The sequence below is a fragment of the Falco rusticolus genome, chromosome 6, assembly GCF_015220075.1.
Source record: "Falco rusticolus isolate bFalRus1 chromosome 6, bFalRus1.pri, whole genome shotgun sequence".
Lineage (NCBI taxonomy): Eukaryota > Metazoa > Chordata > Aves > Falconiformes > Falconidae > Falco > Falco rusticolus.
In genome coordinates this window covers 39,205,110-39,227,806 of record NC_051192.1, presented here as the reverse complement: position 1 = coordinate 39,227,806, position 22,697 = coordinate 39,205,110, and the positions used below count along the sequence as shown (strand labels likewise).

The 22,697-nt window shown below is 40.6% G+C and overlaps 1 protein-coding gene across 10 annotated transcripts in view; it reads left to right on the top strand.

Moving 5' to 3' along the window:
- Positions 1–22,697, top strand: part of NHSL1 (NHS like 1) — a 187,514-nt gene that overhangs the window by 145,741 nt on the left and 19,076 nt on the right. For 5 of the 10 annotated variants that reach the window (XM_037392009.1, XM_037392008.1, XM_037392014.1 and 2 more), the window contains exons 3-6: positions 2,450–2,577; positions 5,633–5,704; positions 11,753–11,945; positions 16,832–16,963. In XM_037392009.1, coding sequence (XP_037247906.1) covers positions 2,450–2,577; positions 5,633–5,704; positions 11,753–11,945; positions 16,832–16,963 — 525 coding nt within the window. The remainder of the gene's footprint in view (positions 1–2,449; positions 2,578–5,632; positions 5,705–11,752; positions 11,946–16,831; positions 16,964–22,697) is intronic. The other 5 variants (XM_037392011.1, XM_037392010.1, XM_037392017.1 and 2 more) reach the window with 2 other exon arrangements.

The window sequence follows — 22,697 nt, the reverse complement described above, 5'->3', positions numbered from 1 at the left end:
GGCCTCATGTTGTGCTTGTGGGCTGTTGCAGTGTGAAAGTGCTGAGGTTTGTTGGCCTTGAGTGCCACCCACAGTGTGTGTTTCCTGCTGTGCTGCAAAATGTACAGTGACAGTACATAAATAGGAAAGCTGGTTTGGGGGACAAATCACCTTTTTGTTGGTGTGAGTCAGCTGGCGGTTTGTAGCAATTCTCTTGGCTTCTTCAGCAGTGTTACTGCAATAGCTTCTGATGTTACATGGATCTTGTGTTGTGGACAAATGGAGGTTGTGAGCTTGATAAACTGCCAGCTTTTTATTGTCAATGGACTTGAGCTGGACTTGAGATCTGCAGTGTTGACTTCCTTAAGTTTTGGGAGCTCTTCTGGGCTTCATGAAGTGCACTATTCATCATCTTAATCTCCTTGGTTAGGAGAATAAATAAGGTCAAGCAATTAATATCAGAGCGTGCATCTGCTGTGGTCCAGAAGGGCCTGTTGCCCTTGGGGCATGCCATGGTGCCTGATGTCAGAGTTGCAGGAGTGGCCAGCCAGGACCCAGAACCTTATCCCAAGAATGGGAGGAAAAATAACTGCATTCATACGTACCCCTTAGGTTATGTTCGTGTGTTTTTGTGGTGATTAGTGCCTGATCTGAAGGTAAAACTTGCAGTGTCTTAAGTTAACAACTTAGCATGTTAACCCATGCTACAAGTTGATGCAAGTCTTTGGCCTGTCTTGTTCTGGCACAGCCAGCTTATCCCTGTTGATTTGTAGCTGAGGCTGACAAAGAGCCCATCAGGGTGCTCACATTTGTGAGTTTTATGTCCTGGATCTGGCTGGATCCAGTGCCAGATTTGGAACAGCAGTGGAGGAATTTGTTTTACTGCGGTTGCTGGCAGTCATTTTTCACCCCCCTCCTGAAGTACAGCAGCTGTTTGCCAGATGCGTGCAGTGTCAGCATGCTCACACGTGTGAAACAGGTAAAGAGGGCTATCAACCTGAGATTTCAAAACCTGCCACCACCGCCCTTGGTCCTTGAATTAAGAGAGATGTGACAGGTTCATGCCATACTGCTGTTTTTGACCCTGTACAGAAACATGTGATAGGCCAGGATATACATCTGGCTCTGATGGAAATAGCTAGTTATCAAACTGTAAGCTTGCATTCTCAGTGTGCGTGTGCAGATACAAGGGAGTTCGCACTGATTAAATCCTTACAGAGCTGTGGTTGCTTTAGGTCAGTTAACCCATCAGCACAGAGTCCTCCAGACCTCGGTCTCAGAAGCATCTGAGTATAACAGAGGAAAAGTCTGCTGGAGTTGCAAACTGTAACTCCACTTAATCGTTTGCCAGGCAAAAGCCTCTCTAAAACCTTGCCCTCAGTATAAAGGCTGTATGTTTTCCATTTTATGGGGTATTCAAATGATCAAGATAAGGAGACAGATGATACAGTCGCAGAAGGCTTTTCTTCAGCAAGTGATGATAGAAGTGCTTTGTGTCATGATAATGCCTGTGTATTGTGCAGAAATTTCAGTTCCTTAGACAGAAATGTACCAAATACTTAATTTTCTTTGTGCTTTCCTTATCTTTCAACAGATTCAGATATCTGTGTCTGGAAATGTAAACTTCCATTTTGACTGGCCTGATGAGTTTGGTTGCTGCCTCCTGAACGTTTAATTTTTCCTTATGCTCTGGCGTCTGTTATTCTTTAGCACAATCACACTGAATATCAATTAGGAAGTGGGAAGATGATTGTGGAAAACTTGGGTGAGGGGGATGAGATGCTGACTGGAATTTTGGCCGTTTTGAGTGAGGATGCATGTTTGTGCTGAATTCTTTCTGGACTTTGAAAACTCTCCAGTATTAACATACACAGGGTCTGCAGCAACATGAGATTTTTGAGATCCCCATGATTTGCGTTCCTCTCTCCAAAATTACAATAAATGGTCTCTTCCGTGGGCAGGAAGATAGGACAAGTGGTCAGTGCCAAAGTTATTTAGCAGATGGTGCTTGAGTAGTGAGCAACATCATCATTTCAAGGGTAAGGCACATAATGGATGTCTACCGGCCTGGCAAATGAGACCCCTGGTGTTACTCACATGCTTCCGTCTCCCATCCTGCAAGATGCTGCCATCTGTCAACACACCAAGCCAGGCCTTGCTTAAATAAGTAAATAAATCCATTTCCCCCTTCTTTCCAAAGCTCTTGCCATCTCCTGGGTTAAATAAAAGCCGTGTATATATGTATGCTACGTGTGTGCTTATGTATATATTGTATGTGAGGGAGGGGGAATACGGATACAAATATGAGAAGTGCACCTTTGGGTTGTGTTACTTGGGACAGACAATGCTAATGCCTGGTAAACATTTTCAGAAAAATACTCTGTACTTTTGTAAGTGCCATTGTACACCAAGTGTAAACAGTAATGGCTCTTGTCATTAATTAATCATCTCTTTCTCTGTCTTTCGGCAGAGTGTGACAAGCTGCGGCGGGATGGCTACCGGAGCTCGCAGTATTACTCTCAGGGCCCAACCTTCTCCTCATCTTCCAGCGCAATCTGTGGAAGTTACCAGGATGATTATGAAGAAATTGAACAGAAGGTAATGGTGGGGGCCAGAGTGCTGGAAAGAATACATGCCTGGTGCAGTTTAAGGCAGGATTTTTGGAAGATCATGAAGATGCTTATTCCTTTGAATTACAGTGATACTAGGTCATCTGACTTCCATAGTCTCTTGAAAATCCCATGCATTTATATAAAGTTCCTACTGGCATGTTCAGGATGTGAAAGTCAGGGGTTTGGTAATGTTCCGAGAGGAAGACCCCAGCAAGGGTAACTGTTTTGAATCTGGTAAGTATTTACATTCAAGTAGCAGGAAGAGCTCTTAGCCAGCCATCACTGTACTGGTGTTGTAACAGCAGCATATGCACACTATGAATTGCTAATACAGGCAGTTACGCAGTTTCACTAAGTAGAGGCTTTGGCCTAATGCAGCACAGCTGTTTGTGTGAAGGCATCCAGAAGAATGAAAGATTGCCCACAGAGTTGGGTTTATCAGCTTTCTTTCAGTTTACTTCATGGTTTTCCTGTTGATATGCCCACATCTCAACCAAGTATGCTTAGCTTAAACTCTAGCAATTAATTAAACCAATGAAGAGAGGGGACAGCTGAGCACGAGTCCCGAGAAAGTTGTGAAGACCTATTGTTATATATGTCAATTTATATATGTTTCAATTACAGAATTAGTGAATTGCATTAATGTTCTAAAGAAGAAACCAAGTTTTGCTCCTCTGTTTTTACCTTACCCTGGTGTGCCAGTGGGCTCTGAAAGAGAAGCTAACTTTGGTGGTGTGGGCTAGAACATTACTGCTGGGCTGGACAGCAGGATGCACTAGAGCCTGGCTATCCAAAGCTGAAGTGCTGGAGCTCCTGGGATTTTCAAGACAGATACTCTACAATACTTTGCCACTAACTACTGTTGCTTAGGGGGTGGGAGGATATCCTTGACTGTAATGCAGTTTAATTTTTTTGAATCATTACTAAACCATATGTGCCTCTGTAGCTTGGACCAAATAACTCTGTATACAAAGTGTGCAGATCCTGAGAACTTACTTCAAAGGGTACAGTGTATTCAATTCTGTCCTCCATGGTTTTTAATTGCATAAAAAAAGGTGATGTGGAATATGTACCATCTCTCAGCCAGGTGGCGATTGCATTGTATCTGTCTATTGGCAGGGAATGTTAGAGCATCTTGTTTAGCTGTGTGTGGTATGTGCTGGCAGTAAGCAGAGAATGTAAAGCACACTCATACTGTGGAATGCATTATAATTGGCAAAACCTTGCTGAAATCAGTGGAATTATGTTTTCCACTGGGGAAGATATTAACACATTGTTGCTATTAATATACTGCATATATATCCATACATATATGTTATCAACTGGTCTTAGCCAATGCTGTGCAGCATATAACCATCTGCACATGTACTAATGTAACATTGAAAAAAATTTAAGTACACTTTTCTTTAACAGTTTGAATGAGAGCATGTAAGCACGGGCAAGGCTTCTTAGAGACCAAGAGCTCTCATCCTTATCTTGGTTAAGGGTTTTTTTGAGTGTTAATGTAATGTGTTAAAATTTCTGTGCATTCTGAAAAAAGATTAACACAACAAAGTATGCGTCAACGATAGGATAGCACTTCCATTTCAAATTGGAATAGTTTCCTTTTAATATTTTTAGCTGAAAGGATGATTCAGAGCTGTGGAGAAAGATAGCTGCCAAACTGACAGTCTTGGATGTTACCGATTATCTCAGAACCTTAACCTTAACCTTGCCAGTCTTACAGCTCAGAAAGATGTTAATTCCGTGTAAACTGTAGCATGATTCTCTCTTCGTATTGTACAACTTAGTGTTTCATGGGGTCCTCTGACCATATCTTTGTTTAATTGGCTTTTTTTTGTAATGGCCTAAAATTTTATTCTTCTTTAAAAATGAACGCTTTCCACAACAGATCTCTGAACTTGAATTATAATCTCACTGGTAAAATGCCAAGTAATTCCAGTAAGTTTTATGCCTTGAGCAAGTCATATTTCAGCTGTCAGAAGAGTTCTTCAGTAACGGTGTGGAACTGGGGGTCACCAAAATCCCATGGTTCAAAATGTGAACTCCTCACTACTAGATGAAAGCTTTATAGCTTTTTTGTCTATTCAAAGCAAAACAACCCAAACATCTAAATTCTGTACATGCAATACTTAATAGTCAAAAATCAAGAACAGCAGAATAATGATGGGTTGATGAATAGCAGTTCACTGTTTGGAAGTTCACTTCTAAGTTGATATAATTACCAACTTGTAGAAAAAACAGTGTTTTGTTGCATGGAGATTTCACAAAGGAAACCATCTTTTCCCTGCTCTTTTTAATCTGCTTTTACAAAATTGTAGCCAGATATTCTGCTTGTCTGTCTGTGCCAGAGGCAATATGAAACTATGGCTAGGTGATGCAAGAGGAGACCTTGATCCACAAATATTCTCAGATTTTGTGGAGGTAGGTGTCTTTCCAGAGAGGGTAATATTCATACCACAAAGCACATGATTCAGCGTGAGTCTTGGAAAATGTCTGAGATAAGCAGAACATTTGCTGCTCCAAAGAAAAAACATTAGGGAGAAGCAGGCAAGTTAGCCCAACTCAAAAATGAGCAAACAAAATTAGAAAACACAGAAAACTGGTCTCTGAGTGGTAGTTGATATAAAATGAAGTTCTTGGAACTACCCTTTTAGTCGTAACATTAGTTCTTACAAGTTGCATTAATGGAGCACAGGCCAAGCTCCACTGCATCCTAATTGATTTTGTTAGAGATTAAATTGGTTTATCTGGATTTTACATCTCAGTACTGTGAGACCAGCGTCCTCTGTTCTCATCTCTTACATACCGCTGTTGATGACACAACTTGGGAGCTATTCCTGTCCTTCAGTAATGCTCTGTTTTCCCAGTGTCAAAGATACATGGAGATGTCACTTTCAAACTCTGGTTCCCCTTATGTTCTGAAATGTGTACATTGTGTGTATTAAATGTATTTGTCTTTTATGTGTTTTTTTCCTCATTCTTTTTTCTTACCCTTTTTATCACTTATTCTCTTTGTTTCTTTTTGTCTCACTCAACAGTCTAGTCTGTTAGACTGCATCTCTCAGTCTTGCATTAACGCCTGCTGTAACTTGGTTCCCTGGAGCAACAAGGTACCTTGCCCGTGAGTGGGACCATCCAGCTGCCATATCTGCAGCTTGATGTTATCTGTAGCATTTAGCATATATGCAGTCTTACACAGCTCTTAGCTCTCAGTCATTACCTACTTCTGTTTTCTGTTTTAAAAAAATAATATAAAAAATCAGCTGCTCAACAGAAGAATGCCATGCCAGGTTTGTTTCCTTTATTTTTCCTCATCACTCCTTTTTGTCTGTGGTCCAATATTCTCTGTTCAGTTGGTTTGCTGAAATTTTTAATTCCTTTTCGTCTATTAACATTTGTCTCCTTTGAAACCCCTCCCCTAGTGAACGCTGTGCTTTATTTAATTGGATGTTTCATTGGTTTGTAAGTAGCCAAGGAAAAACTTCACTCATTTGGAGTAATGTAGTGTGTTTTCCTTAAATGATGAATGTGAGCTATAGAGAGTGCTTGCTCCCAGGCATGCAGTATATCATGTCTTTATTCCATCTGTGAAAATGTTTGTATGCCAAACACTCATGGTATTTTTCCCCAGGTCCTGTCATTTGGCTTGTGAACTTTGCTTTGATACAGTCTGTTAAGCTTCAGGTGAAAAAACATTTATTTTACTCATTCATGGGGAAAAAAAAAGTGTGTTTTTGCCACTGTATTCAGCCAGACTGTTAGTTGTCTCTTCAATATCTGCAAGAGGCTGTTTAGTATTCTAAGTAAAAACAAATGCATGAACTGGCTAGAGGGACTTCAGGAGGTCTAATCCAAAACTACTTGGTGTTAAGAGGGGTAAAGCAGTTGGGCACTCCAGTTTGGAGGTGGAAACATCCGAGAGCCCTGAGGCATGGGCTCTAGCAGAACTGGAGATACATCTAGGTGGTGGTGTCCTCAACTGGCCTCCCTGCCTCTCTGCTGCAATTGCATGGGGATGTTCGTGTAAGCAGCACATGTATTTTATACTATTTCACCTTTTTTTGAAAATACTGCTAATTTACTGAGTAGAAACAGCAGTTCAAAGCATAAAATACCGAAGCATAAGGAAATGAGTACAGAAACTCTTTGAAGAAGTAAAAGAGGGTAATTCACGCACACTCACACTGTGCAACTGCTGCAGGAATTGTGGATCCTGAAAGTTTAAATGGGTTCAGAAAGCGACTGGGTAAATTCTTATGCAAGGGAGGAGTCCGTCCAATGCTGAGAGAAGATTCTGGGAAGGGTATCCACTGTATGCATCTCCTGATTTAATTTTACCTGTATCTCATTGATTGGTCATTATCATAAGGCAGATATTAGGTAGGCTTTTAGAGCTCTGAACTGATGCAGCACAGCTTTTCTCATGTTTTTAATCCCATTACAACAGAGTAGAGGAAGAAGGAAAGAACGTTTCTGCAGTGCTGGTTGAGGTGGTAACTTGCTTGATGGTCAGTAATTTTTGCTGACGAAAACCTCCACCTTCCTTAATGAGACAGTGAAGGTTACGAAGTGAAGGATTTAGTAGGATAGCAAAGTTGGCTAGTGCAGCTCAAGATCTGTGTGTAGAAGTAATAAAAGGCGGTATTCTATGAAAATTGGGAGAACTAGACTGAGGACATTGATCTGGAGGACACAAAATAGAGCAAGACACGACTGATTCAACTTAAGTGTAAATTCATGTAAATTTATAATGTGGCAGTGTTCCATAAGACAGTGTGAAACCCCAGGGGTTGAAGCAGGCACATAAAGTGACATTCTCGATTAACCAGAAAAGAGGAATTTAAAGGTTTGGGCTTGGGTTTTCCCCCCCCCCGTTATTATTTGTCTAGAACCCTTTGCACTGGCAAAAAGGGCACTTAAAGCCATCAAATCTAATAAAAGGCTGGGGAAGAAATAAGATATTGGTAAATGGTAATAAGATGTTGGCAGTTGGTATAGACAGCTGAATTGGTATGGCTGTGGTCTGCAACACTGATTTTTATCTTCCCCCCTCCAAATTTTTATTTTTCTGAGAAACTATAATTTTAGAAGTGATTGCAGTAGACAGTGAGGTAAATGACATGACTAGGTTTGATGTTCCTTTGCTGAAATGTAAATTTGTATGGATTAAATTTTCCTCATTGATGTCCCATCTTCTTTCAAACAGTGTAGTATAAACTCCTGGAATATAAAAAGATGAAAAATAAATGGGATATTTAGGCAGAGCATACTGCAAGATATACAGCATATACTCACTTGTCATCTGAGACCTCTCAGATTGCATGCACTGAGGTAGAGAAACCCTTTCATTGTATCTCAGCATCTGAATAGGCTGGGGGGACAATATGTCAACAAGCCATCAGAGAGGCTCTGGCTTACTGAGCCATATAGTTTGTCTATAGGGTATTTATGGGCCATTTTTCTCCTGGATTCTCATTTCAACGCCCATTTGAAAGGTAATGCTTTTTCCCCTCTAATGCATGTTCATGGAAACACTGCAAGGGTCCAAGGCTGCTGCTTTCACATCTCACCTTTCCCTCTTCCCATGTCCATTAAAAAGAACAAATTCCAACAAATTTTCCTGAGGACATGAGTGTAGCATCCCGTTGCACAGAAATGTGGCCGTTAAAGTCTAGCAATAAAGTTGTTACGAATCAGAGATGCTTTAAAAACGGGGCAAGTGCTTTCTATTCTACTATGAACATAGTGTTTATGATCAGCTTCACTAAGCAGATACCTAATCTCAGAATGCTGCCTAGTCCAGTTCTATTTCTGATGTAACAGACCTTGCTTGAGAAGACAGTCCTGTAATGCAGCAGCAAATCACTGCATCTTCCAGCAAGCTTCTGTGTTGTAAATGTGGTAATGTTTGCTAAAAATATGTAAAACCCTGTTTTCATCCTGATGATAAAGGTAAACAATTTGTGTGAAGAAAACTGAAAGATGAGCTGCTGTTTTCCTTTGTGTGCAATAAAGCTGTGTACAGCTTTGTCACGCTCACTAAAAGTATCTTCACATCAAAAAAACCCTAGAACCACTACCATTGTGAGTACTTTGGAAGAAAGAATGTAAGTAGAGACAGTCATGTTTCTTCAGGAACCACTGAAAGTGTACCTACAGGTGAAATATTCCTATACCCCAAAACAGCCTGGAACCCTTCTGCTGAATTATTTTGTAGAAGTACACACCACTGTCCTATGGCAGAAAATCATTCTTACTGACACAGTGCTTTGAACTCAACTGCACGATTGGGGTTTCGGTTGCTTTTCATTCATTATATGCTGACAGGGCTGATTCATTTCTGTCTGTTTTCTTCCATCTACCCCAATTTTCTCAACTTTTTAATTCTGCAAAACTTGTGATTGTTGCTCTGCATTTTTTGGGGAAATTAGGATTCGCTTGTAGTAGATGCTTCAGTTCTTCTATCTACTCATATACTGGAACGGAAAAAGTGTTCTGCTTGGTTTGAGTAATTTCCTTGAAAAGGAAGGGTGGCTTTGTAATCAGTATCTCTGCCACCTGACATATTGGAGTAGCCCCTGGTGACTGCTGTATGACAGCTGAGACCTGGCACTGCAGTATAGTCTGAATGTGACAGATATTGATGCTGACTGTATCAACCAAGCAGAGTATCTGAGAGTCACCGGAGCTCACCCTCACCCCACACAAACTGTAAAACCAGGCTTGAGGTGTCTCCCGCGGTGCCCCGATTCAAGCAGAGAAAAGCTTTTTGTAGATACTTCTTTGACTCAGCCCCTGGTTACTCCTTTAAGTGAATGCACATATGCCTGCCGTGACACTGCCACCCACCCGTGCCACCTTCCTTACAAACCCTTTCTGTCCTGCAGCTGTTTTTAAACCTAGCTGGGGGGGAAGCATGGCCTGGAGGCATCTTTACTTTCTGCAGCAGCATTTCTGTCCCAAATTGCTTAAGTTAACGAAGGTTTTTATGAATTTGAGTGATCTGAGGTGGGAAAGTCCTTGTGTTTGTGTCTAAGTACATAGAAATATGTGTGCCCATGCTGTATATATGTATAAACAGTGTATGTACACACACTCATAAAAAGATAAGTATTTACATTATATTTTTATAGAAATGGTTTCAGAGCCTTTTATAAACGGTGCAGGCCTGCAAAAATACTGGCATCATCCAAGCAGCTTGTATCGAGCGAATTGGTGGGGCTTTCAGAGGGCTGTGCCGTGTCCTACAGAGCAGCAGCTATCCCTCCCACAGCCTCTAGTGAAGAAGTGCAAGACTTAAGGAAATGGATTATTTCCTGAAAGAAAAGCTCCCACATTTCAAAATGTGGTTCCAAACTGCAGGATGACATTAGTAGTAATTTCATTGTCTGAAATGTTTTTTTGTTATTATCTGAAGAGATTTTACTTTTCTATTCTTCTACTTTTTGCCTGGAAGTTGCTTTTATTTTGATTTTTTTATTTAATAAAACGTTGGGCCTTGTCCTACAGGGTGTAGAGTCAAAGCATAATAGAATAAATAAATGGTTATTTATTTATAAACAGCGGGAACTCCTCATGGTAACAGGAATAAAATTAAAATCTGAAATGATAAACAGTGGTTGTGGCACAGTGTCTGGGCATGTCTTTTGTATAGCACTCGGCTTCAAGAGAAAACAGATCGCATAGACTGAAACCCCATGATAATAAAAAACCCCATCTGTTACAAATAGCTGTGATGTTTCTTCCCATGCCTGTGTATGGCAGTGAGGGAGTAACTGCTGGGGGAGGCAGTGATCCAGTACTGACAGCCCTATGTAGGGTAGTATTTTGCTCTCCAAAGGGAATAAAGAAAAGGGGTAGAGGGCTGTGACTTTGGTCTGGTGCTAGAGAGGGAGGTCCCAAAGCAAACACCCCTGAAGCAGAGGAGTTGGGAGGTTGCAGAGAGATCTCAGCTAGTGCTGCAGCTGCTACACAACTCCTCTTCCATGGTTTTCTTGTCTTTTTTGTTTGCCTGGGGCCAGAAGGAGGCAGAAGTTTGGGTTTTGTCCCTGGTCTTCCTCTCCTGCTTCTGGGATTCCCTGGGGTGCCATGCTGGGTAGAGTGGGGAGGAGAGAAGGCTACTTTTGGGTTTGCTTGGAGCTTGTGACCACCTGCTGGAAGCCCCAGTCATGTCTTGCACATGCCCTGAACTTTCCTGTCCTGAGCATTTGCCACGGACTATCAGTAAAAAGCTACGTTATGGCTTGCTTTGCCATTACTGGCATGCCAGCATGGACCTTGTAATGAAAACAGATTTGCTCCCTAAACGGAAGTGGCTTTTTTGACATAACTTTCTGTGGTAGAAGGATTTGCACAAGCTATTGCAACTTCTTTTTCTGGTGCAGAAAGTTTTTCCATTGGTTGGTTGTTTTTTGTTTTGGTTTTTTTTTGTTTAAGTGAAACACCCATGATGGAGGTGAAATCTCCCACCTTGATAAAGAATGACTTAAAATGACCATTCTGCAGTTACTAATATTGTTAACTGTTTCACCCCTGAAAAATTGGCAAAACGAACCCCTTGACTGTGGCATGAGTTCTTCCAAGGCCAAAGCAGTTATTTTTGCTACCTCACTGACCTGTAGCTGAGGATTTGGCAGAGTGCATTGGCTGGTTCTTCTACTGAGCTCTCCCCAAATCTGTCTCTTCATAACAGGCTTCTCACTGAGACCTTATGCATCCTTACAACCTGTACAGCTGGAGCAAAGCAGTGCTCAAATCTCATCTTCCCAATAGGGCACTAGGTGGGGAGAGCAGAGGGAAAGGCAAACAGGTGCAGTGAGAGGGGTTAATCATGGCAGGGGCGATGTCAGTGTAAGATACTTAGTCACTGTGCTTTGCTGTGCTCGTGACCACTCTTTTCTCACTCACTGTTGTATATATATTCCTTAGACTGATCTGATTCTTGGATGAATACAACCCAGGTGTTTTCTTGTGGGTTGTTTGCTTGTGTGGTTTTTTCTAATCACTCTTTTCATAGGTCAGAGTGTCATATTTGTGAGGGTGTATTTTGCTCCACAAGCTGTCATGCTGACTACAGCAGCAATACCTTAGTAATACCATAGTCCTACCTTTTTTTTCCTGGTAGTAAACTTACGTTGTTTGTGTATTTCTGTTTATAGTGTCCCGTCTCTTCCCCAGAAGAAGAAAAGCTTATTACCATCAAAAGGCCTAAAACTCCAGTTTCAAATGAGTTATCAGATATCAACACCCAAACCAACTGGACTAAATCACTCCCACTGCCCACGCCTGAAGAGAAAATGCGACAACAAGCACAAGCAGTCCAAACGGATGTGGTTCCTATTAATGTGACTGGTAGGCTTTTAATTTCAGTAATTGCATTACACTGAGGAGGGTGGGAAGGGATAAAGAAGATCCATAAAGCTGGATAGTATTTTGACACTTGTATATTTTCTGCATGAATTTTAAATTCCTTCTTGCAAATCTTTGTGAAAAGCGTTTTGTGTTTAATAGCTTTTATCTCTGAACCTTATGAGAAAACCTTAAAATCCCTTAAAGTTATCATTAATGAAGATGGTCTATACAACATGGGCTTGACATGGCACTAGATATTCGTGAAATACAAGAGGATTGATAAATAGCAGTGGTTTTGCTGTAGACTGCACTGAGGATAATGTAATGGAAAATAATGATTTATGCAATGCTAACTATATTTCAGGATTTTTTTTTTCCCTAGGAATTTTATGTAAAGAAAGTTATCAGGGACTTCTGTATTCCAAAGACTAAATGTTACAAAATTCAAGGAAAAAACCTTTAGGCTCTTATTTTTATCAGCAACAAGAGGTATAGCTTAGGTTTATCAGCAGCAAGGGGAGTAAGGTAAGAACAGCAGAAGTTAATGGGGCTACCTCCGTCTTTGATCAAGGCTCTTGGTAAGATACTCCGCTGATGTGAACATAGTCCACATTTTCTTGTTATGAACTGTGTATTAACTCTTCATTTTTGAAAATCCTCTTTGGTTTTACAGTTGTAGAACTCTTGCTCCATGGAAGTTAAATTATGTTAAAGCCTAATGCTGAATAGATACTTTGTTGTGTGTAAATAGAATTTCTGTGAAAGACTGAGTTATGTCAATTTAATAATCCCTCTTTTTCTGCACAGTGTCAAGATTGTCTATTATTAGTTAATTCAAACAACTGATCGTTTGCCTGCCAAAAGCAGGACGATATTTAATACTTGATTTATTTCAAATGCCATATGGCACACTCTGACTCCATGCTTCCTCTTAGAATCAGTAGCTTGCAATGTTTGGTTTTGTTTTGAAAGTAAATTGGGTGTTATCTTTCCCTGTGTGACTACTAATTTTTTCACCTATATTTTTTATAAACTAGTCTTTTAAATAGTATTATTTAACAGTATTTAAATATTTAAGTAGTATAGGAGCAGTACTTCTGTGACAAACACCAGAGAGCTCTGAGAAATCAACAAGAAACCTTTCCTTGAATAAACAGCAGCAAATACTTGAAATAAATAGCATGAAGACAACGGAAAGTTATGAACACTCCACCTCTGGAAAATTAGTAGAAGGAGAATAAATGCAATGGTAAAATGTTACTAAGCCAGTTGGCATTATGTAGGGAATGCAGGATACAGGTGCAGTTATGGGAACAGCAGATGATCTGACATAATCAATATGCTTGAGCAGCGCTTAGATACTGTGACAGCAGAACAGGGTATATTTACAGAAGGAGTAATCTGCTGTTCGATTTAATGACCCTGCATACTTAAAATTTATGGGAGAAGTAAACAGATGGAAAGAAAAATGAGGTAAAAGAGATAAAATAAACCTCGTAGATTTAATTCTGTGTCATAGGGAACGTTACTGTGTTTGGATAAATTACATTTGTGACTTAAACCAGCTTAATTCAACTGGTGTAGCAAACCTTGTGTCCCCAGAATTGTTTGGTTTGCACTCAGCAAACTCAGCAGTTCTCAACTTTTCTGATAAAATAGTGCATGTGCATATTACACCTCACCTTTCTGGAGTGTGCTGTTGAGCATGTCAATTCCCTTTAAACGTGGTAATTGGAAGACATAAAAGGGAGGGCAGTAGAGGAAGACTGCTGTTGCAGTGTGTGGACTGGTCTGGGATCCACTGTTTCCGTTCCCTTGGAATAATTATAGTTCTACCATGAAACAAGGCAAGTGAGAGTAACAGACTATGAGCCACACACAACACACAAAAAAAGCTGCTGTCCTTGTTCTTCTTTAAAAAGTCACAATCTGCTCCCTTCCTCTGCCCTCCCACACGCCAAGTAATTTTATTTTGTGAAGTTCCTTATGTTACTTCATGAGACAGGAAAAAAACAACCAAAAATTCTGCGCTGTTTGTTCAACGTGCCATGGAACAAACCATTGCCTGTTTTGTTTTTATTTGGCTTTTTCCTTCACTTGCTCTTTTTCTCACTCTCCCAGAAGAGAGGTCAAAAAACTTCCACTTTATTGCTCCTGGCATGAAATAAAAGTTTAACCTCTGAAGAGGCTGCTGGCAATTGACAGCGTTTTCATCAGTGCATTAGTAAATGATTCTGCCACAATGGCCTCTCGTGTGGCTGTGCAATAAATGCTCCACAAGTTCAGCTTTCAGGGCTCTTTGGTAAACAGATTGCAACTAATACAGTAGTAGTGAAAATCTGTTGGATAGCCTGAAGGTACAGGGGCATTGCATTAGGCTGACAGGCTGCTGACTAGACATCCAGATTTGGAAGCAGTTACAGTCTTTGGGAGTGCCTGGGCTGAGCTTTTTCTGGCCTGGAAGGGGTTGGGCTGAATTTCCAGTGGTGGCCAGTCTTTGCTTTTACATACCCTGGGCATTAAAAGATGTATAATGGTGTCTGCTCTCATGGGTTTTCTGGAACTAACTTTCTTTCCAGATGGAGGAATCTGGTGATGGTGGAGGTGATCAGCACCTGGCAGGACCCTGCAAAACATTTAAGCATTTGCTTGAGTCTGGCTTGACTGACTTCAGTGAGATTTAAGCACATACTTAAATATTTTCGGTGAATCCAAGGAAACTGAGTAAACTGCATGAGGGAAAGCTTGACTAAACTATATAAGGAATGCCTAGATAATTTGTTACAAACCTGTTACAGAAGGCAGAAGTATCCTTAAGTCTGCAAAATGTATTTAACATTAACATCTGTATTTTCAAAAGAAAAAAAAAAGACAATGAAGAATGGAAAAAAGACTGAGACATTCTGATTTTGCTTGGAATTTATTGAAGCTGCTACTTCGAAATTCTACAAATTTGCACAGTGGCTTTGAAAAAGCTATTGAATATGGATTACAGTGGAGTTAGCTCTTGGGTAGTTCAGGGGAAGAAGTTACTGTGGATCAGCTGACACAGTAACATTTCCCCATGGTCATCCTGTTTGTGCTGTCTGAGGCTTCATGTAAAAGACTCTCTCCTTGTTTGCACTCTCTGCTTACCATTTATATTTTATTCCAGGGCATTCAAAGCTGTATTTTAATTTCCTTGCAGCTCACTGTCTCAGGCATAATTGTTGGCCTTTGAATGGATAAAGATATGTTCAGAGATGAAAACTTTCTCCTTCAAATTCTTTAGATTTGTTATGATGTGGCTGGAATTATTATGCTGCATGGCAGGATTACCTAGTGGTCCTGACCCTCTGACCCCATAAGGGTCCTAATGTCCTAGTAGTGGTAATGTCCCAGCCAGTGGATAGTCTGTCTCAGTATTTCAGGGCTTCTACTAAGCCAGTGGGATCGATAGTTCTAAATTTTATAGATCCCATGGGCTTTCTCCTCCCTTGATCTGCCCTGACTTCAGTCAGTCCAAAACTTGGATAAAACTGGCGCTTCTTTGTAGCTGCAAGGATTCCGCTTAGCACTAAGTGCAGCTCATGGGAGCACAAGGCTCCAGTCAAACAGAGTCAGAGTCTTTATATTTACAATATGGTGAATGAATCTGCTGTGTTTTTTCCTTGCATTTTCACAAGTCTACATGCTATACTTCGATATATGACTGTATCTTTAACTGTTATAGAGGTAATGAGGTTTTCTATGCTATTTACACGACACACATCACACTGATGTGCAGTCAGCCATGGATAATATTTATGACGTATTAGTTAATGTGCATTAATCACTTTTTAGAGGCAAATAATTTGGTCATGAATTTTCAAAAAAGCGTAAAAGACAAAAAAACGTGTATAGCCGTTTTTTTAGGTTTTAAATGGGTCATCTAAATGACATTTAGCAGTGCTTTAAAATGCTTTGACTTCTAAAAAGGGAACTTACATGTGAGATATGGGGGTAGTTGTTAGATTTTTAGAAGTAACAGAGAATTAGCACAACTCATAATCTACAAGGCAAGTTTCATCTTGCTACTAGTAAAATGGCCAAGTTCTAAGCCTCTAAACAAAAGTGAATTCCTAAAGAAAAGCTACCTAATGATAGTGGTGCTTCTGGGTCCCATTATGATACAGCACATGGTCATCATAAGGCTTTGTCTGGCAACGTGCACTTACACATTTTTTTCAGCTTTTGTCATTGTATATTTTTATAATCATTTATAAAGTTTCAATTTTAAGCAGCTTCCACTCTGAAATATTTATGAGACCGCAAGATCAGTTTGATCTCTGCATGCTCTGTGGTACTTATTTGTATTCATGTTAAAAGATCACCACCAGAAATGTGGTACACTTGACAGGTTCAGAGCAACTTGGAATGAAAAAGAGGTGTCTCATGTGATTTAATGATGGAGCTGTGTAAAGACATAATAGCTGTTGCCAATAGCAATGTCTGTTCCTGCATAAACCGTTGTGATCTTTCATTTTCATGAGCAGATTTGCTTTTTCTGAAGCTCAGTACTTTAAAATAAAACAACAAAACCACACAAAAAACCCACAAAGACCAAATTAAAGCAAGGATTCTGTTCACTTGTGGAATTAGAGCTGCCCTCACCAGATCTGAAATGGGCTCAGGAAGTCAAAATTCCTTTTAAAACCTGCAGTGCTGTGTAATCGATATGTGTGTCTAAAGCCTTACTGTGACACCATGCTGTATCTTCCTTCAGTGTAAACATTCATTGTAGGACCAAGCTAACATCATTTATTAATGCCTTTTTTTCCATTTCTACAATAAAACTAGTGGAAGAAAATGCATGATGTCAGCGTGCTTGAAAGTAATGTTGCTTTGCTTGTTCTACCATGTATTAGGGGAGAATTTCGACCGCCAAGCCAGCATTCGGCGGTCTCTAATTTACACAGACACGGTGGTAAGACGGCCGAAGAAAGTCAAAAGGAGAAAGACTATTACAGGAATCCCTGACAACATACAAAAGGAGCTAGGTATGGCTCATCAGAACTGTATTCCACCCACTGTTCATTGTCACCACTTATCATTACTCAACTAATAACATTACCAGTGCTCATGAAACCAATACAGTCTGATAGCCTGTTACAGTTCCAAATACATGTGTGCCTCCTTGCCACCTTGTGCATCAGGAAATTAGGACCTTTTATCTGTTGACTTCCCTCTGTTGAAGGGAACCGGGTATTTGGAAAATGGTGTACTGGAAATCTGCAGGGATATAAGGTTTCTGCTCTCTATTGCTTTCCTGGAGATTTGGTCTACTCCCCCAGAATGTTCACTGAAGCAAAACTGAAGTGAGCAGGCATTTTGGCTTGCAAGTAATTACTCAGTGGAGTAAATTGGTTCATGGATGCCTTCCTGAATTTGCCAAGAGTTGCATCAACAGTGAAAAACCTGTACATTTTTCGGTTCAGTTTAGATCGTAATTGGTGGCCCTTGAAGTATCAGTGTTATTTGATTGGACATAATTTACATGGGCTCATTAGCTATTGCATTTATTCCAAAGGAAAAATGCCTGCTTGGTCACGTTTACACTACCTTAGGCTGTCCTCGTTCACAGTTAGTAGCACATGTGATACTCAAAGCTGATGAAGCAGTCTGAATTTTGGCAGACATTTCAGACACTTTTTGCAGAACTCTCTGATTTAAATCTGATCATTCTTACTTTTTAAAAAGATGTTTCAGTTTTTCCCAAATGATAGCTTCATAGATAAAGTTATGCTCCCCCTCCCCCTTTTTCTGCAGTAGAGGGAGAAAGTCTTTTAAAATAGTCTTGCAGAACACAATTTTAGGTGCTTTACATGTGGAATCATCTCATATATTGATAATTTCAGAAAGTTTTACTACCTTGCTTTTTGCCTCTCCTTTTAAATTATATTTTCAATTCTTGGTTCTTTGTCTAGATTTTTCAGAAACAGAAGCAAAAATAGGTAACTTCTCTGGATGGGTTTGAAATGAGCTAGAGGGTCAGGCATATAGAAAGCCAAGAAACAAGCAAGTATAGGAAGAACAGATTGTGAGTGGAACTGTGCTCCTTCAGCATCTGTAATGAAACAGTGCCCTGCCATGGGAATCCTCTGCCACAAGAAAGAACATTCAATTTCCCTAACCCTGTTAGGACAGCTAAAGTTAGGCAGTTTTACATTTCGTTACTTCTGAATCTCACCTAACAATTTTATTTCAGACTGTGGCTCTGAGATTTCTCCAAAGCTCTCTTTGTCTGTTTCTTCTTGTGGGATGGATGCCTGCCGTAGGGAACCCCTCATAGTGTGGGTTCCCTTTCTCCCTCTTCGCTGTCCACAGTGGGCCTTGCCACCTGGCAGGAGACACTTTCCAGACCTGGAGTCCTCCTGGAGATCAGAATTTTAATTTATTATTTCCTGAGAGAGAACAACACATTTATCAGCCTTGAAAGTACATTTGTTCTAAGCAAACAAAGATCAAAGCTGGAAACAAAGCTACATAGAACTTAATATTGAATTATTCCCTTCTCCTTTTTTAGGTCTCTCTAAGGCTAATCCCTCAGATTCCATGTTTGCAGCTGGTTAGAGAAATAGCAGAGATAACCTTCATCCTCTCTCATCTGTTCAAGGGGGATACTTTGTGCATTCCCTTCTTCCATTTTAAACTAAATCACTTTTCTCTCTGTCTAGAGCTGAGATGAAATTACTTGTGCTCCTTAAAAACGCTTGTTAACGAATTTAAATTAACTTAAATGAAAAACTGATACAGAAAATCACTTAAACTGTTCATTTTTAGGGTTGTTACAGTGGTCTTGAACCTAGCATGTTATTCTGAAAATGACATACGTACCAAGGTCCTAGTTTTCAACAGAGGTTATCTTTGACACATGTAGGACCTACCTCAACGCCAGATAGTGGAGAAAAACAGAGCAAAGCAGAATATGTTGTCCCACACTACTGTGTCACTTGCTGGAGTTCTCGGCGCTTCTTCGGGCACATGGATTTTGAAATGGGTGCCAACAGTACTTGGGTGGATGTGCAAAGAATGCTTCCTGCCAGCAGTGTTTCCAAAACTTTGAGGTTATGTTTGTGACTACTTCAGACAGATGTTTAATGATTTAAAAGATCGGCTGTAGTTTACCTGGTGGAATAAACTGAGAATGCATTTGGCATCTCTCTTAAAAAGAATTCTTCAATTAATATCTTAAAAGAAGTTTCTCACTTTCGCCACTTTGTTTGCTAAGGGTGACAGGTTTTATGGTCTTGATTTTGGTCTTTCGTCTCTGTGCTGAGCACATTTCATGTTACACTGCTTGATGGTTTTCCTCGGCTCCTGTTTTAAGTTGCAGAAATTTCAGGGCTGATGGTATCTCACTGTAGGGGCTCTCTCTGGACAGTTCCCTGGCCCATAACCGGCAGGCACATAGGGCTTCAGCCATCTGCCCTATGACGGAAGTTATCTAAAGAAGCTTCATGCATGTGGTGGTTGTATGTCATCCAGACGGCAAAATGTATGCCAGGAAAACTCTCTGATGGCAGTATCCGTCCTGTTAGAATATTGCTTTCCATCACTAGAAACTAAGTATGCTTGAAAAGAGAACAGTTATCAGTGTCTTCATCTCATAGATGGGGAAACCAGGCATGCTGCAGTGAAGTGACTTAGCCAGAGTTACCCACCAGGTTGCTGGCAAGGCTGGGAAAAATTAAGACTCCCCCATCCTTGTTCAGTGCTCTTTCTGCCTTTTCTCCCATGTCACTCCCCAAATACTTCTATAGCCATCCGTTCCCTGTTTCTCTTACACTGTCCCAAAACAAACAACGTTGTTTTAAAACATTCCACAGTTCATTTGATCAGAACAAGGATCCGGACTAAACTCCAAGTCAAGCAATTGCACTGTGCCTATTGACATTCTCCCTGTGGTTTCAGCTGAATAAATCTCTTTGTTTCTCCCCTACAGCATTGCTGCAAATGGCTATAATATTTACACAAAAATTAAAATCCCTTGGTACACCAAAGTTGCTATGCGCAGGCTAAATAACCAACACACAGAGCAGATTCTTGTTACCTCTTGTTTATCCTTCAGAAGGAAGCAGAAACTTGAGAGAACCTCAAAGCTTCAACCAGGCTTGAACTATTTTCATTTCTTGCGAGAGAGCCTGGAAGAGCTTCTGCCAGGCCAAGCTGCTGGGATTCTCCCCCAGCTGCTTTGGCTCCTTTAGAACAAAAAAGACCAAACAGAAGAGGAAGCCTGTGCTGATTGCTGGCCCGAGCTCAGCAGCAGTGGTGCCCTTGTAGAATTTAGTCAAATGTATTGAAAGGAATCATGAACTGCACCCATGAGGCATGTGCTTAAAGTATCTTTAAACATTCCTACTTTTGAGCGTTGTAATACTGCTGTGTTTTCACAGATGTCTTCCAGCAACCAGTCTCTCTGCATAGACTTCTGCATAAAAAATGCTCTGTAAATAAAATGTGATCTGATAGATGGGATTCTGAGACAGAGTAAGAGTATGAGATGCCTACCAGTTTAGAGATGCAGTTATTTTCTGGATAGTTATTTTTTAACAGCAGGACCCTCTCAGTACTATTTAGCAGAGTGACGCCAAAGTAAGAGGAGAAGGCAAAGCATTCTTCTCTCTGCCAAACACAGCAGTGAAAAAATTAGTTTTGCATACTTCTGACTTGCCTTAATTGTCTTTCAGAACATAAATATATATACATTTAATGGAGTCAGTGTTGGATCAAAACTGCAGAAAGGGCAGGAAACTTTGAGATGATGGTTTTTTTCCAGTTTCTGTGCTCTCAGTTTCTCTGCTTTGTGTTGCCATTATCCATGGCCTCTAGCTGTTTTCTTCAGATGGTACACTATATGTAAATCGGTATGGTCCCCTCAGGCAAGAAGATGATTCCCAAACAAATTTGGTAGAGGTGAGCAGCTTTTCTGGGAGAACCTGTCACAGGACTTGCTCATTTCTTGGCTGTAGGTTCTCTTCAGCTTCCTTCACACATTCCAGCTCTTCAGATGAAATAAAGAGAGAGAAATGCCATCATGCCTCCATGGTTCCTTCTCTGTGTCAGTGCTCTAGGATCTGGCTGAGAGGAACTTTCTTTTAGTGAAGGTGCCAAGTTACTTGGTTGTGAGTATTTCTCCAGAGCTCTGCAGTCCCAGGCACCGATGGACAGCTTCTGGTGTCCCAGACTCCTTCCCTGTCTTGCAGGAGGAGCAAGTCCCAGACCGAGTATCAGTTCCACCACAGTTCATCTTCCAAATAAACATACCTCGCAAAAGCAGGGGAGAGGAAATCATCTTCAAGTTTTCCACCTTTTGATTTCTCCTCCTTCTGCCAGGCATTTTGCTTTTTTTTAATCAAACAGAAAATCTCTGTCCAATTTGGGTCTTCAAAACAGTCTTCTAATTTTATGCTTTGCATGTACCTTCCTTGAATTATTTCAGTACTTTTTTTCCACCTTAAGGCACAATTCATGGTCTTTATGGCTCTGTCATCCTACCCCCCCCTGCCCCCTCCCCATCTACTTCTTTTTAAAATTCCTAACCAGAGGGTTCAGAGAGTTCAGAATGACCTCATATGCTTTTCTTCAGCTTATTTCCCTGCCTCCCATTTTCAGTAGCTCACAACGAGTTGTCACCTATAGGGCCTCCTGTCAGTCATTAGGATGGATATGACTGACTCCTGAACTGTCAGTTGCTCATTTGCTTTCTTGTGGCACAGCACAGACCCCCTGTTGGTACCAGCTGGTGTCCCAGGTATCATTTGGGACTGCTGAAGCTTCTCTTTTAACGTGCCTTAGAGGAAACAATTCCATCTTAGCAACGTGGGGGCACGTAAGTTCTGATCTTTGGAACTCAGCTGTTCTGTTGAAGACTCCTCGTAACTGATATTCTTTTCCAATTAGTCCCTTCAGCACTAGCAGTCATTCAGGTTATAGGTCCTACAGGTAAGAGTCCCAGATATCCAGTGGCCCTGCAGAAGTACCACGCAAATACCCAGCTGTTCAAGTCAAGTAATTCTGCACCTGCTTCAAATTGCAACTTTAACAGTCTTCGGAGAGAATAGTTCTCTTCCAGAGTTATTGTGCCTTTTAACCAATACTTGTTTTATAGCTGTAGTTTCTCAACATTGTACATTTCCAGCACTATTCATCTAGAGATCAGAGTGTTACAAAGTATATATCATCTGCTTTTTGATAATAGGGGATGAAAGACAGAGATGTCAGGTATATAATCCTTCACCAGAGGCTGTTCAGTTAGTGAAATGAACAGAATCAAGAATGAAATTCCCTGTATTTTCATCAAAGATCTTCCTTTCAGGGTGGCAGTGATACAAGGATTGAGGATATTTTTTAGCTGGCAGTACTGAAAGGTATCACAGGATTCCTTGCAATATTTTTCTCCCTTCTGAGAGATTACAGGTGCTTCATGGAGCACAGTGAAAATCCCTTAACATTACCATAAGCCCAATGTACTTGTCTGTTTCTTCTTGAATGTCTATTGAAAATAATTTGGTGTGTAAGTACTAGGGTAAAACAGATGAACAGTCTCTGGGTTTTTTTGTAACACTGGAAGTTGTGGTGCCTGCACAGTGACTTGGCCAGGTCATCAGGTTTGGAATAGGATTGCTAGGTGGGGCATGAGAACATGAGTGCAGTAAATCTTAGGAATGTGCCTGTGGCACAAGAGACAAGTGCTTGTAGTAGAAATGGTTAGTCAGAATAAATCTGGGAAGA